The sequence below is a fragment of the Rhinoderma darwinii genome, chromosome 6 (assembly GCF_050947455.1).
Source record: "Rhinoderma darwinii isolate aRhiDar2 chromosome 6, aRhiDar2.hap1, whole genome shotgun sequence".
Classification (NCBI taxonomy): domain Eukaryota; kingdom Metazoa; phylum Chordata; class Amphibia; order Anura; family Rhinodermatidae; genus Rhinoderma; species Rhinoderma darwinii.
Genome location: NC_134692.1, coordinates 30,793,976 through 30,808,009, shown reverse-complemented (window position 1 = coordinate 30,808,009; position 14,034 = coordinate 30,793,976). Strand labels below are relative to the sequence as shown.

The 14,034-nt window shown below is 41.3% G+C and overlaps 1 protein-coding gene across 3 annotated transcripts in view; it reads left to right on the top strand.

Moving 5' to 3' along the window:
* Positions 1-14,034, top strand: part of LRP2 (LDL receptor related protein 2) — a 178,666-nt gene that overhangs the window by 145,567 nt on the left and 19,065 nt on the right. For all 3 annotated transcript variants that reach the window (XM_075829407.1, XM_075829406.1, XM_075829405.1), the window contains 9 exons: positions 533-652; positions 2,617-2,733; positions 3,598-3,714; positions 7,938-8,075; positions 8,160-8,282; positions 9,827-9,955; positions 11,553-11,684; positions 12,137-12,268; positions 13,239-13,382. In XM_075829407.1, the coding sequence (XP_075685522.1) occupies positions 533-652; positions 2,617-2,733; positions 3,598-3,714; positions 7,938-8,075; positions 8,160-8,282; positions 9,827-9,955; positions 11,553-11,684; positions 12,137-12,268; positions 13,239-13,382 (1,152 nt within the window). The remainder of the gene's footprint in view (positions 1-532; positions 653-2,616; positions 2,734-3,597; positions 3,715-7,937; positions 8,076-8,159; positions 8,283-9,826; positions 9,956-11,552; positions 11,685-12,136; positions 12,269-13,238; positions 13,383-14,034) is intronic.

Below are 14,034 nucleotides of genomic sequence, written 5' to 3'. Positions count from 1 at the left end.
GTTCTATAAATTTTAAGAGCGAACAACCCAAAAAGTTAGGCCCCAGGAGCAAATTTTTTTGGAAGTTTGTTACCTGGTATTTGGGATTGGTCCAGCCCTGAAAATAAAAAGCATTATGGTTTAATGTTCAGCACGGGGGACCGAGGGCAGGATCTGCATGGAGTTTGTATTTTCGCTCCGTATTTTTGTGGGTTTCCTCCCATATGGTATGAAATTAGCCCTAGTGTTTGTAAGGAAACTAGATTATGAGCTCCTTTGTATAAAGTGCTCTCGGTTCCACCAGCCTTCACTGTCTGGATTATGATCAAATTCAATAAGATGAATTATTTTGTCAGCATGTACTTCATTGTTATTGGGATACACCTCATAAAGCAAACTCAGTGGTTCCCTTCACAGAGTAATTAGCCAGTATTTGCTCTCCGGGGCTGTATGCCAACGATTATTATACCATTTAGAGCTTAACAAAATACTTGTATAATCATTACGGTCACTGAACCAGCAAATCCTACCTGTGAATGATTGGAATTTGCAGAACAAAGAACATGTGATCCACTTGGGGACTTTCGCTGTGAAAATCATCGCTGTATTCCTTTACGTTGGAAATGCGATGGAGACGATGACTGCGGGGATGGATCTGATGAGCGCCATTGCAGTAAGTTGCTGGTTTTTAGTAGCTCAGCTTTTGGCATATCCAAATAGCAGAGTCAGGTTTTCTTTGTTCATGAACCAATAATAATATAAATGTAATGTACGTGAACTTATTTGGACCCTAGTTTTTATAGGCTGCCAGTGAATAAAGATAATACTTTATAGAAATATTGCAGCACACACAATGGCTGCCCGTCCTGTTGGTTAGAATACATTTTGGCTTTGTTTACCCAGTGATCCTCCCATACTGGAATACTGGATTTTGTACATGTTTTATTTTTTGTGTGTGATTTTCCTGCGCAGCACACAGACGTTATTCACGTTCGTCTGAATGAGCCCTTAGGGTGCAGTCACACATTGTGTATTTGCCTTGTATTTCCACAGCATAAAAATATGCTGCGGAAAACTGTATAATGTCCGATGAGAAAAATATTTTTCCCATGGGCTTACATTGTAAATTTTTATGCTGGATAAATAAAAAGGCAAATAAGTGACTGTACTCATAGGTCCGTGTGACGGCCGTTGTTTTAACGTCCTTTGAATGGACGTAAAATGCGCTTGTGTGAATCAGGCCTTAGGGTGTATTATCGAGATACGGTTTTGTAGTGTTTTTTTGCCACAGTGCCACAAAGCAGCACTATTTTTGTTGCAGTTTGGCAAAACCTATGCATTTTTAAATGTGATTTTGCACAAATTGCGACAAAAAAGACCATAAAACTACCGTGGGTCATTATACACTAATAAGAAAGATAATCACTGGTGACTACCAATCTTCAGTGTGCAGACACTGACAAACAACTGCTTCTATTTCTTGTGTCCTGGAATCTCTTATAAGGGTGGGTTCAGATGTGGCCGAGTTTGCATTGCAAAGTGTGAAATCTGCAGTAAAAAATTGTGACATTTCTGCAACATAATGGGAATGTTGCAAATCCATGCTGATTTTTTTCTGCTGCTTGTGGATGGGGTTTTGAAAACTCCATCATATGCATTTTACTGTGGATTTTCAGAATGTGGAGTGACATGGTGAAAAGTAAAGTATTGCGGTTAACTTTAAGATAATACAGTATTATAGATTTCATTCATTAATTCCGCCATTAATTCATCTGTACGTTGAGTTACAAACACTGACAATGCTGAACATGTGTCAGTACATGTGGCAGTACATGTGTCAGTACATGTGTCAGTACATGTGTCAGTACATGTGTCAGTACATGTGTCAGTACATGTGTCAGTACATGTGTCAGTACATGTGTCAGAACATGTGGCAGTACATGTGGCAGTACATGTGGCAGTACATGTGGCACTTGTCAGTACATGTGTCAGTAGATGTGTCAGTACATGTGTCAGAACATGTGGCAGTACATGTGGCAGTACATGTGGCAGTACATGTGGCAGTACATGTGTCACTTGTCAGTACATGTGTCAGTAGATGTGTCAGAACATGTGTCAGTACATGTGTCAGTACATGTGTCAGTACATGTGGCAGTACATGTGTCAGTACATGTGTCACTTGTCAGTACATGTGTCAGTACATGTGGCAGTACATGTGGCAGTACATGTGGCAGTACATGTGTCACTTGGCAGTACATGTGTCAGTACATGTGTCAGTACATGTGTCAGTACATGTGTCACTTGTCAGTACATGTGTCAGTACATGTGGCAGTACATGTGGCAGTACATGTGGCAGTACATGTGTCACTTGGCAGTACATGTGTCAGTACATGTGTCAGTACATGTGTCAGTACATGTGTCACTTGTCAGTACATGTGTCAGTACATGTGGCAGTACATGTGTCACTTGGCAATACATGTGTCAGTATATGTGTCAGTACATGTGTCAGTAGATGTGTCAGTACATGTGTCAGTAGATGTGTCAGTACATGTGTCAGTACATGTTTCAGTACATGTGGCAGTACATGTGTCACTTGTCAGTACATGTGTCTACATATCTTTAAAATTCTTATTGCAGGCCCCCGGGAGTGCACAGAAAGTGAATTCCGATGTGATAATCTTCACTGTATTCCCAGCCGCTGGCTTTGCGATCATGACAACGACTGTGAAGATAACTCAGATGAGAGAGATTGCGGTGTGTAAATAGCACAGGCTGCGATTCTAAGTTGATACTTGTGAATGTAATGTTATATGAACAGGGGCCTCTCTCCATTTGTTTCATTGTTATTTTTGCTAACACTATATCCTGCTGTCTAGTTAAAAAAAAGCAAAAAAAAAAGCACCATTTCACAATTTAGATATAAAATAAAAAATCTGCATAAAAGTTGAGTAAATACATTGCATATTGTACTGATAGTTACAGCCTGTGTTACAGCTGCATTCACAATTCTCTAGGCTTCACAGCTGAATTCTTCCAATAATCCTTGCTGGCTCAATGTCTGTACAGACAGACATACGGGCAGATTTATAATTGTCTTTGCGCCTAGGTCTGACATTTCATGCGCCTATTTTCTTGGTGCATACATCGTTGGCCAAAAAGAACATTTACTTGCCGTAGTCAAATACCGTAGTCAACTACGGTATTCATTACGTCAAAACGACAGCGGCAAACGGAAAACATTTGCACCAGATCTGTCACCATTGAAACCAATGGTGATGGAAACGGAAATCTATGGTTTCCGTTTGTGCCGGTCAGGGCTCGGTTCCGATGGAAAGCTCATACGGAATGGAGCCCTGACGCAGATGTGAACATAGCCCAATGCAATGTATTTACAAAATTATTCATGTGTTAAAAATAAACTGTAAAATGTTGTTCAAAAGTGGCAAAACCCCATAAAGTTTTATTACTACTATACTTATATGAGAAGACAGTTTCAGATCTAATGTATTTCATCCTGAAATGTCAGTCTGGGGTGACTTGGCTACCATTAGTATATTTGGACGATAAGAGAGAGCTTTTTTTTACCTACTGTAGCACTGACTTTTTGGTCTGTTTTAGATATGAGAACTTGCCATCCTGGGTATTTCCAGTGTAACAGCGGACATTGTGTTTCTGAGCGATTTAGATGCGATGGAACAGCCGACTGCCTAGACTTCTCAGATGAAATAACTTGCCGTAAGTATCAATAATCCTTTGAAACACATCTTTTTAAATTTTACTGCAGTATACAAAAATAATTTTGGGATCATTTTGTGGGATATCAAGCATTTTTACTTAAAGGGGTTGTTCCATTACGACAACCTTTATCTATATGCATTACTAGGGCATATGGAAATCAAAGAGGGAGGTCCTCTGCTTGAGAATGTATTTTTTGAGCCAGGGCGGAGAACCACTATAAGGGCATGACCAGACGTGGCGGAATTGCTCTGGAATTCCGCTGCGGACAGTCCGCAGCGGAAATCCGAAGCGTACACGTTTCTCCATTGCTTTCCACAGCTTTTTAGTTGGGTTCGCTTACACGTTGCGGACAATTCGGCTGCGGAGCATAGGCTGCGGTGCGGAATTTGGTGTCCGCAGCATACACTGGTTGTTGCGGACGTGTAGCGAACTTGTTGCGGACTCATTGCGGAATTTCTCCATTGACTTCAACGGAGAGTCAGAATTCCGCAATGAAGTCCGCAGATGTTATGTGTGCTGCGGAGCGTATTGGTTTTACGAACATGATAGTTCTTCATTCTGGCTGGACCTATGTATTTCTAGGTCTACAGCCAGACTGAGGAAGTCAATGGGGCTCTCGTAATTATGGGTGACTAGGTGTGTGCACCCGTAATTACAGGAGCGTTGCTAGGCGACGTCAGTAAATAGTCACTGTCCAGGGTGCTGAAAGAGTTAAGCGATCGGCAGTAACTGTTTCAGCACCCTGGACAGTGACTTCCGATCACAATATACATCAACCTGTAAAATAAATAGAAGTTCATACTTACCGAGAACTCCCTGCTTCTTCCTCCAGTCCGGCCTCCAGTGATGACGTTTCAGTCCAAGTGACGGCTACAGCCAATCACAGGCCAATCACAGGCTGCAGTGGTCACATGGACTGCCGCGTCATCCAGGGAGGTCGGCTGGATGGCGAAAGAGGGACGCGTCACCAAGACAACGGCCGGGTAAGTATGAATTTCTTTTACTTTTACTAGGGAAAGGACTGTCCCTTCTCTCTATCCTGCACTGATAGAGAGAAGGGAAGTACTTTCACCTCAATACGCAACGGCTAGTCCGCATCAATTTAATGCCCATTTTAGGCATTGATGCGGACAGCGTATGCAGAACTCCGCCACGTCTGGGCATACCCTGAGGGCTTATTCAGACGAACGTATAATACGTCCGTGCTATGCGCGTGATTTTCACGCGCGTCGCACGGACTTATGTTAGTCAATGGGGCCGTTCAGATTGTCAGTGATTTTCTCGCAGCGTATGTCCGCTGCGTAAAACTCACGACATGTCCTATATTTGGCCGCTTTTCTCGCATCAAACACCCATTGAAGTCAATGGGTGCGGGAAAACCGCGCACGGCACACAGAAGCACTTCCGTGTGCCGCGCGTGATGCGCACTACAGTAGTCAAAACTATGAATGAAAACAGAAAAGCACCACGTGCTTTTCTGTTTACAAACATAAAAACAGTGTCATAATGATGGCGGCTGCGCGAAAATCACGCAGCCACGCATCATACGCTGCTGACACATGGAGCTTTTATGGACCTTTTGCGCACGCAAAACCCCGTGTTTTTTTGCGCGCGCAAAACACACACGCTCGTGTGAATCCGGCCTAAGAGAAAAACCTCAAATGAATGGATATTCGTTTGAATGGACACATGCAATACTACATTTCCCCAGTAGTGGCCGCCGCATGGTAAATGAGCAGGCAACTTCAAATTCCATCTGCAAAATCAGCTGTTTGCCGGGGTCGGAGAGTAAAAATCTCCAGCTGTAAAGATTCCTACAGAAAAGAGCAATTTTGTAACCAGATGTATGTTCAGGAGGTCTCAATGCATCCTGGACAAATCATAAAGGAGCCCTGTGGAGTGAGCAAATGGAAGGCTGTTTGCTACGTTTGTCCCAGGTGTATAAAAAGGACTTGGGGGATTACTGATAGAGATATCCATTTTTGCCAGCTATAATTAACAGGGTAATAAAATAAAAATTATAATTCCATTTTACCAGGAGGCATGCAGTAAAAAAATGAAAATTGCGCATAATTAGAAATTAATTAAAGTGAGAAATGTTTCAACCCAATTAATTAAGTTTGTAAGAAATGTTCTATCGCCAGCGTGCAGGGAGGACTGTGCGCTCACTGCATAAATTACATGAATGAATACATTAAAAGTTAATTGGTTGTATGACAACTCCTGCTGCTTATTATTCATGCTTCTCAAATACAACTAATTATTCCCATATCCATTGCGGAAGGTCAGGTTTTTGAGGCATTATTTGACCCAAAATTGGAACTGGGCAAAAGAGGAACAAGGAAAGGTTCCTTTATATTTATTACATTGTTTAGGGTAAGGCCACACGGTGCGTCGTTGACACGGTTTTGTTGCGTTTGAAAACCGCATGCGTTTTTTGTCTCTGTAATACTGCAGTTCTTTTGCGTTTTTAAACAAAATAATTTATGGACCCGTGTTGAAATTTGTTAGGTGCTTCCCGTATATAAGTCATTACAAGGCATTGCAGAAATGTTAGTAAAAACGCAAGCAGTTCAGCAACAACTTTGGCAGCGCGGTCAATAACTGCATGCGGTCGGACATTATGAAGATGCAGTTAACTGCACAAAAACCACATCGTAATATAATAGCAGTCGTCTGTCCATAACAAATATTTCACCATTGACTTCTATTGAAAAATGACTTGCTGCGGTTTAAAAACGCAACATGGCCGCACCGTGTGGCCATAACCTGAGGGTACGTTCACACGCAGTGTTTTCAGACGTAATTCGGGCGTTTTATGCCTCAAATTACGCCTGAAAAAACGGCTCCATTACGCCTACAAACATCTGCCCATTGCTTGCAATGGGATTTACGATGTTCTGTTCCCACGAGGCTTAATTTTACGCGTCGCTATCAAAATATGGTGCGTAAAAAGACACCCGCAAAAAAGAAGTGCATGTCACTTCTTGGGACGTTTTTGGAGCCGGTTTTCATTGACTACATTGAAAAACAGCTCCAAAAACGGCCGTAAAATACGCAGCGAAAAACGTGAGTTGCTACAAAAACGTCTGTAAATCAGGAGCAGTTTTCACTTGAAAACAGCTCCGTATTTTCAAACACTTTTGGTCACTGTGTGTGTACATACCCATAGGTTATGTGCACACGATAACTGCATTTACATCTGAAATTACAGAGCTGTTTTCAGGAGAAAACCGCTCCTGAATTTCAGACGTAATTGCTCGTACTCACGTTTTGCGGAGCGTCCATTACGGACGTAATTTAGAGCTGTTCTTCATTGGATTCAATGAAAAACGGCTCCAATTACGTCCCAAGAAGTGTCCTGCACTTCTTTGACGACGCTGTTATTTTGACAGAGACGCGTAAAATTACAGGTCGTCGGCACAGTACATCGGCAAACCCTTTGAAATTAATGGTCAGATGTTTGCCGACGTATTGGAGCCGTGTTTTCAGGCGTAATTACGTTTTTACGTTCGTGTGCATGGGGCCTAAACCCCCTCCCTATTCTCTGCGTGTAGTCCGACCTCCTACGATTCAGGCCATGTGACGCTGCAGCCTGTGATTGGCTTCAGCGGTCACATGGGATGAAACGCCATCCCAGGGGGCTGGACTGCAGGAAGGAGGAGGGCCTGCAGGGTAATTATGATTATTTTTTTTCCCGTTGTGATTATTGCAGCGTAATCGCTGCAAATATGCCGCAAAAGTCGCAACACTTGGCTTTCTGTTGCAAGTTTTGCATCCCCATTGAATTAAATGGGGAAAACCCGCAACGGAAAATCAACAAAAACGCAGCATAAATTGACATGCATTGAAATTAAATTCCGCACCGCAGGTCAATTTATTAACACTTACGCTGCATTTTTTCCCGCAACGTGGGCATGAGATTTTCTAAATCTCATCCACTTTGCTGCTACTATAAATGCTGAGGAATTTCCGCACAGAATTCCGTTGTAGAAATTCGGCAACGTTTACTTTTAGTGTGCGCCTTGTTGATAAATTTGGCGCACACTCTAGGGGGAGAGATACTCGTGCACCACTTTTTAATAAATCTCCCCCAATAGTCTTAACAATGATTATAACTTGTGTATGATGTAGAATAATGCAGTTGCAATAAAAGTAACTTTCTTTATAACGAAATTCAAGTTTAAGATGTTTACTGTATTTATATCTGTCATCCTTAGCAACTCGCTATCCGAATGGAACATACTGCCCCCCATCCATGTTTGAGTGTAAGAACCATATCTGTATCCTGCCATACTGGAAGTGTGATGGTGACGATGACTGTGGAGATAATTCTGATGAAGACCTAAACCTTTGCTGTAAGTTTGGTTCCATGTGTAGTGACATCTCTGGGGTACTCAGTCATTTTCATCGGAGTTCTAAGCCTTGTTTCTTTTTCGCAGTGGACATCCCCTGTGAGCCTCCCTTCCGAGTCCGATGTGGTAACAACCGCTGCATCTACAGACATGAGGTATGCAACAGCGTGGACGATTGTGGCGATGGAAGCGATGAGACTGAAGAACAATGTAAGTTTCTGCTGACAGTTTAACAGCCAGACATGTCGTGATTTAAAGGGAACCTGACAGCAGGTTTATGCTACCCTAGCTGCGGGCAGAACCATATAGCGACAGGTGCTGCCCGAATTACACTAAACTATGGGGGAAATGGACTAAGACTGGCATTTTATAGCATATCATTGGACTCAAGTCCTGAATTACTGCATGTGCATTGCAACTATAAAGCATAAGTTCTCCTAAACGACGGACATCTTACAGGGCAGCACAAATATCTGACAGATCTACTTTAATAGGTACAGAGCCATGGACATCAGTATTAAGCGAGCAAGAAACTAAGGAATACCATCAGTTGTCCTCCTTTTGGCTACGTCCAACTTTTGTAATATATATGTATATACACTGAATGACCACTTTATTAGAGACACCTTCCTTTTCATGATTGGAGCTTTCCTGTATGGAAATTAGACACGTGACCTCGGGGTGAAGCAGAAACTATCTCTAGTGATTACGTTTTCCGTGGATCAGTTTCAGTGTGAATCCACATAAGAATTGGAAAATCGAGCGATCTGGGCGACTTGGAACGAGGCATGGTTATCGGTGCTAGACTAGCCGGGGTCAGTATTTTGTAAACTGCCAATCTTGTGGGGTTTTCTCATGCAACGATGTCAAAAGTATACAGAGAATGGTGTGATCGATGAAGAACATCCACCGAAAGGGGATGATCCTTTGGTTGTCAAAAACTTGTCGACTAAAGGGCTCAGAGGAGGATGTCAAGAATCGTTCTGATTAACAGGCGGTGAACAGTCAAGAAGATTGCAGCCGAATACAACGCTGGTGTTCCAACTAACGTGCCCGGGTGCACAACTCGTCATTCCTTAGCACAGATGGGCCATGACAGCAGGTGACCAGTTTGAGTGCAAGTGCTGTTTAAGGGAAACAGAAAGACAAGAGTCCAGTGGACAAAAGAGAGCAAAAAGTGGATCACTGAGCAGTGGAAAAACATCGCCCGACCTGATGAATCCGGATTTCTGTTACCCCGCGCTGACGGGAGGGTCAGAATTTGGCGCAAGCAGCTTGAATCGCTAAACCCTTCCTGTCAGATGTCAGCAGCTCGGGCTGGTGGAAGAGGTGCGATGATGTGGGGAATGTTTTCTTGGCACACCCTGGGTCCTCTGATACCTGTAGATGGATGTTTGAACAGTAGGGTTTACCTAAAAAATTGTGGCCGTCCAAGTTCAGTCCTACATGGCAGCTGTTTACCATATCGCAGAAGGACAAATTAGCTGCAACTGCGAGAAACGATGCTGTCCGCATGGGCCAATATTCCTGCAGAAAATTTTTGACACCTAGTGTAATCTATACCACGATGAATTGCTGCGGTTCTTAAGGCCAAAGGTGCTCCAAAGCACTACTACATAGGGGTCTCTAATAAAGTGGCCATTCAGGGAAGATAGATGTAGTCTAATCCACTATCTTATCAATTACATCAAAACGCACAGTAAAAAAATACTTCTGATAGATTATAACCATGAAATATCGTCTTGTGTTTACAGGTAGAACTCCCACCCCAAGACCATGCACAGAAGATGAATATAAGTGTAGCAACTCTCACTGCATTCCTCATCACTACGTGTGTGATAATTACGACGACTGTGAGGATAGTTCTGATGAAATTGGTTGTAGTAAGTATTTCTGTTATATCTTATTTATAATCCTACACAATTTTGTTTCTGTTAGGCTCTGTTCACACCAGCCTTTATAACAGAAACGACGACGTAGTGCCATATTTGTCGTACGACAGATACCACCAGTGCCCGATGGGACCCATCGACTTGGGGTTCATCGGGTTCCATCGTGGTCTTCTACGTAGGCTTCGACACAGATGTGAACATTCTGTAGCCTAAAATTATTTTCAATTTTAAAGAAGACCTCCAGCAGAACCACAACTACTAATTGTCCATCACTGCACCCTCCATATATTGTACTCACTTCCCTGCAGTCCGGCCTCCTCTCCGATTCTGATCAGAGACCATCTTGGATTTAGAGTTTACCCTGCTTTCTCTTCCTCTGTGCTATTCTGTCAATCCCATGATGCCAGCATCACATGACCCGCTGGAGCTAGTATCTCTGCTTGCTGGGAAGAGTGTGATTATACTTCTCTCAATATTTTTCTAAATAAGATAAGAGATTATGAGCAAAGAGATGAGGAGGCTGAGCTGTGATCTTCTCCATTATAACTGTGTGACAGCAGACTGTCTAATCATCAGCAGTAATTGTGATAAGATCTTGTGTCGTTCCCCATTAAATAACAATTCTGGAGAATCTTTTCTTAGAACTCTGCATTGTAGCATTCAGCATTCTTCTGTTATTCCTCCTGGAAATGTGTAAATAAATTGACAACTTTGTGTTACCATTCCACTTGTCAATAGCAGTTCTGTCAGATTTTAAGGGAAGAAAAGGGCTGCTTGGAGCGCTATTTTGCACCTTAATGTCAGACACCACGACAAATTGTCAGTCAATGGGACTTCGCCAGGGGCCTTTGGTATCCGCTGTAAGGAAGATCCGGCAACGCATTGTGGTTTCCATTATAAATGGAGACCACGATGCAAGTGTGAACATAACCTTACATTCACTACAGTACTCTTCTATCTAGGAGGGTCCCATAGTCCTGTTCTTCCTGAGCTGCCTGTTTCATGAATATAATGCCTGGCCCTGGACTACACAGCTGCCAGAACTAGTGTGAATAAAGGCAAAGCAGTAGTAGAAGCAAAAGGGGGGATTGTAAATGTACACATCAAAAAAGTAGTACAAGTCACACAAAGAAAGATTTTTTTTTTTTTTTATGTTTTTGTTTACTATAGTGTTTTTATTCCTCAATTTTAACACATCGCTCAAACTAATAGAACTAAAATAAATAATGAAGACATTTTGAATGTCTTAATTCAAAATCTCATACATTTTTGTGTCTTCGGCTCCTATTTAGACCTATGCTTCCCTTTGGTTACAGACAACAAACAAACCCTGCGATCAGATCCTGCAGACGGTTAGGAGGGAGTATGACAGCAGAATAAAAGTACACAGGGTTTTTTTTGTAGTTTGTAACCATAGGGACACATAGGTCTGCATAAGAGCTGTATACACACAACGGTATGATATTTTTAGTTAAAAATAATTGCAAAATTGCTTCATTTTTTAGATGCACTGGAGCAATAAAAGTAAATGATTGCAAAGGTGGACCTACCCTTGAAATGTTCAATATCTGTGTTAATATTTCTTAAGACAGAGGTTCTGGACGACATTGTGGAGAAAATATCTGTGAACATAATTGCACTAACCTAGCTGAAGGAGGATTTATCTGTTCATGCCGACCAGGATACAAAGCCAGCGAGACTGATCGCAATTCCTGTGAAGGTAATATGAATCTGATGATTTGCTCGCGAATGATGAAGGAACATGTTGAAAGAAACAGATTTAGCAGTTCTGCAATATCTGGCACAGCCGCTACGAATTTAACGTGTGTGCAAGTACGAATGACAATTAAATCCATGTAAACAACGAAGAGGCTGCGGCATTCGTATGAGCACCGCGGTCCCTTTAATCAGCTGATTGGCAGGGGTGCCGAATGTCGGACCCCCGCCGATCTAATATTGATGGACTATTGACCTAAGGATAAGTCATCAATTTTAAAAACCCAGAAAACCCCTTTAAAGTTAATGTCCACCCTAAATTCATAGTGTATGTTTAGTTTGAATTGTATTTTATTGAGTTTCCATGGGTGCCTTTTTTTTCTTTGTCATCTGTTGCAGCGCTACATGGAAAATGGGTCCTGCTCCTTACAAACGTTGCCGTCTTTTTATTTTCAGATATTAATGAGTGTGAGATATATGGGATGTGTCCACAAGACTGCAAGAACTCCAAAGGAAGTTATGAATGCTTTTGTTCTGTAGGATTTCGATCAGTTGGAGACCAACATGGAAAACAATGTGCAGCTGAAGGTAAGGAAGAAACAAGTCAAACCTTTAGAATACATATGTCCCATCACTGTCTTGTCTAATGGTGCCACTTCTCTAGTGCTCAAGATTCAGGTAAGTTATGATATCTGGATAAGAAATGATTTCTGCTTGGTTGCTATAGTTTGATTTGTACATTTGCACTCCAGATACTAAATGCTAAAATTTGCCCATTTAATTCTAGTAAGGCAAAGATCATTTTTATTGTGATTGGTCCAAATCTATAGACGGAAATAGATCAAGTAGATGCTGCTCCCTAAAAAAATAAAAACTGCTCGGTATCTACCTATGGTTCATCAAACCCTGAACATACGATTATATCAAACACTACTATTTAGGGACAACTGTAATTTTCAGGGTCAGATAATTTGTATGGAGACAGGATACAGGGATTCCGCACCACATTGGACATAGCAGCAGTGTCGGACAGGGGGTTTCTTGAACACATTAGAGGAAATGATTCTTAAGCGCCATGTAAACGAGCGCCGATCAACAAGACTGTGTTGTACATACAGGACATATCATCAGCGATGTTTAATAGGCTATTTGTAAATTATACCATAAGAAACGGACCCTAGTCAATTTTCTGTGGTCTGGGATTCTGTTTGGCCATTGAAACATATACAACAAAACGTAATAAACAGCAAACCCGTTAATCACTGCCCTACGTATGATTTATCATGAAAAATTACTTACAAAAACACCAAACGTTTTAGCTTTATTAAACTTTTAAACTTTTTAACAAGTTCTTTCTACATGTTAATTGTTTTGGGAACTTCATAAAAATATCATGGAGTATATGTATGATTCAGTGGTGAGGTGAATTGCTGTAGTCACGAATAAGATTTATTTTCAATGGGCAGCCAGCAGGTGTCGTCCCAATAATATAACATCCTTTCTACCATTGCTAACACGTCTTCTGACAGGTGATTGTTTCTTATTTTACTAATCACAGGTAACCCCCCACTACTGCTGTTACCGGACAATGTACGGATAAGAAGATACAATCTTTCGTCTGAACAATACTCGGAATATATTGAGAATCAGCAGCATATCCAGGCCCTGGACTATGACTGGGATCCTGAGGGAATAGACCTCAGTAAGTGTTCATATATTAATAAATCATACATTAATAACTGCTCTATCATACATTTTCACATTTTCCAAAGTTACAATGCATGCAATACTCACATGTTCCACAAGGGGGCAACAGTTTTCGAAGATGAGAAATAATATTATTATTATTATTATTATTATTATTATTATTATTATTATTGTCAGTTTTATATAGTCCTCTTCTTAAAATAAATGTATCATTACAATGTTATTGAATTGTCCTGAACTGAGCAACCTTGTTTTACATTACAGTAAATATTTATTATGTTTGCGAAAAATCTAGAGACCATAATTGCTCCTTTAAAGGCTTTGTACCTTCCCAACTTTTTCCCATATTGCATTTAAAATGAAAAATGAATCAACTCTACAAATAGTCTGCATTAAAATGATCTCATCGTTTTGTGTCTACAGCTCCTATGCAGATCTATGCGTCTCCATATGTGGTGTGATCCTGCAGATACTCCCTTCTATCTGTCTGCTACTTCTTCCTCACATACATTTAGTAGGTTAGTAAGAAGCAGGTGACAGATGGAAATGGTTTGTTTGTAGTCTGTTACCATGAGAACATACAGATCTGCATAGCAGAGGTAGACACAAAACTGTAGGATATTTTTTAATAAAGATTATAGATGCAT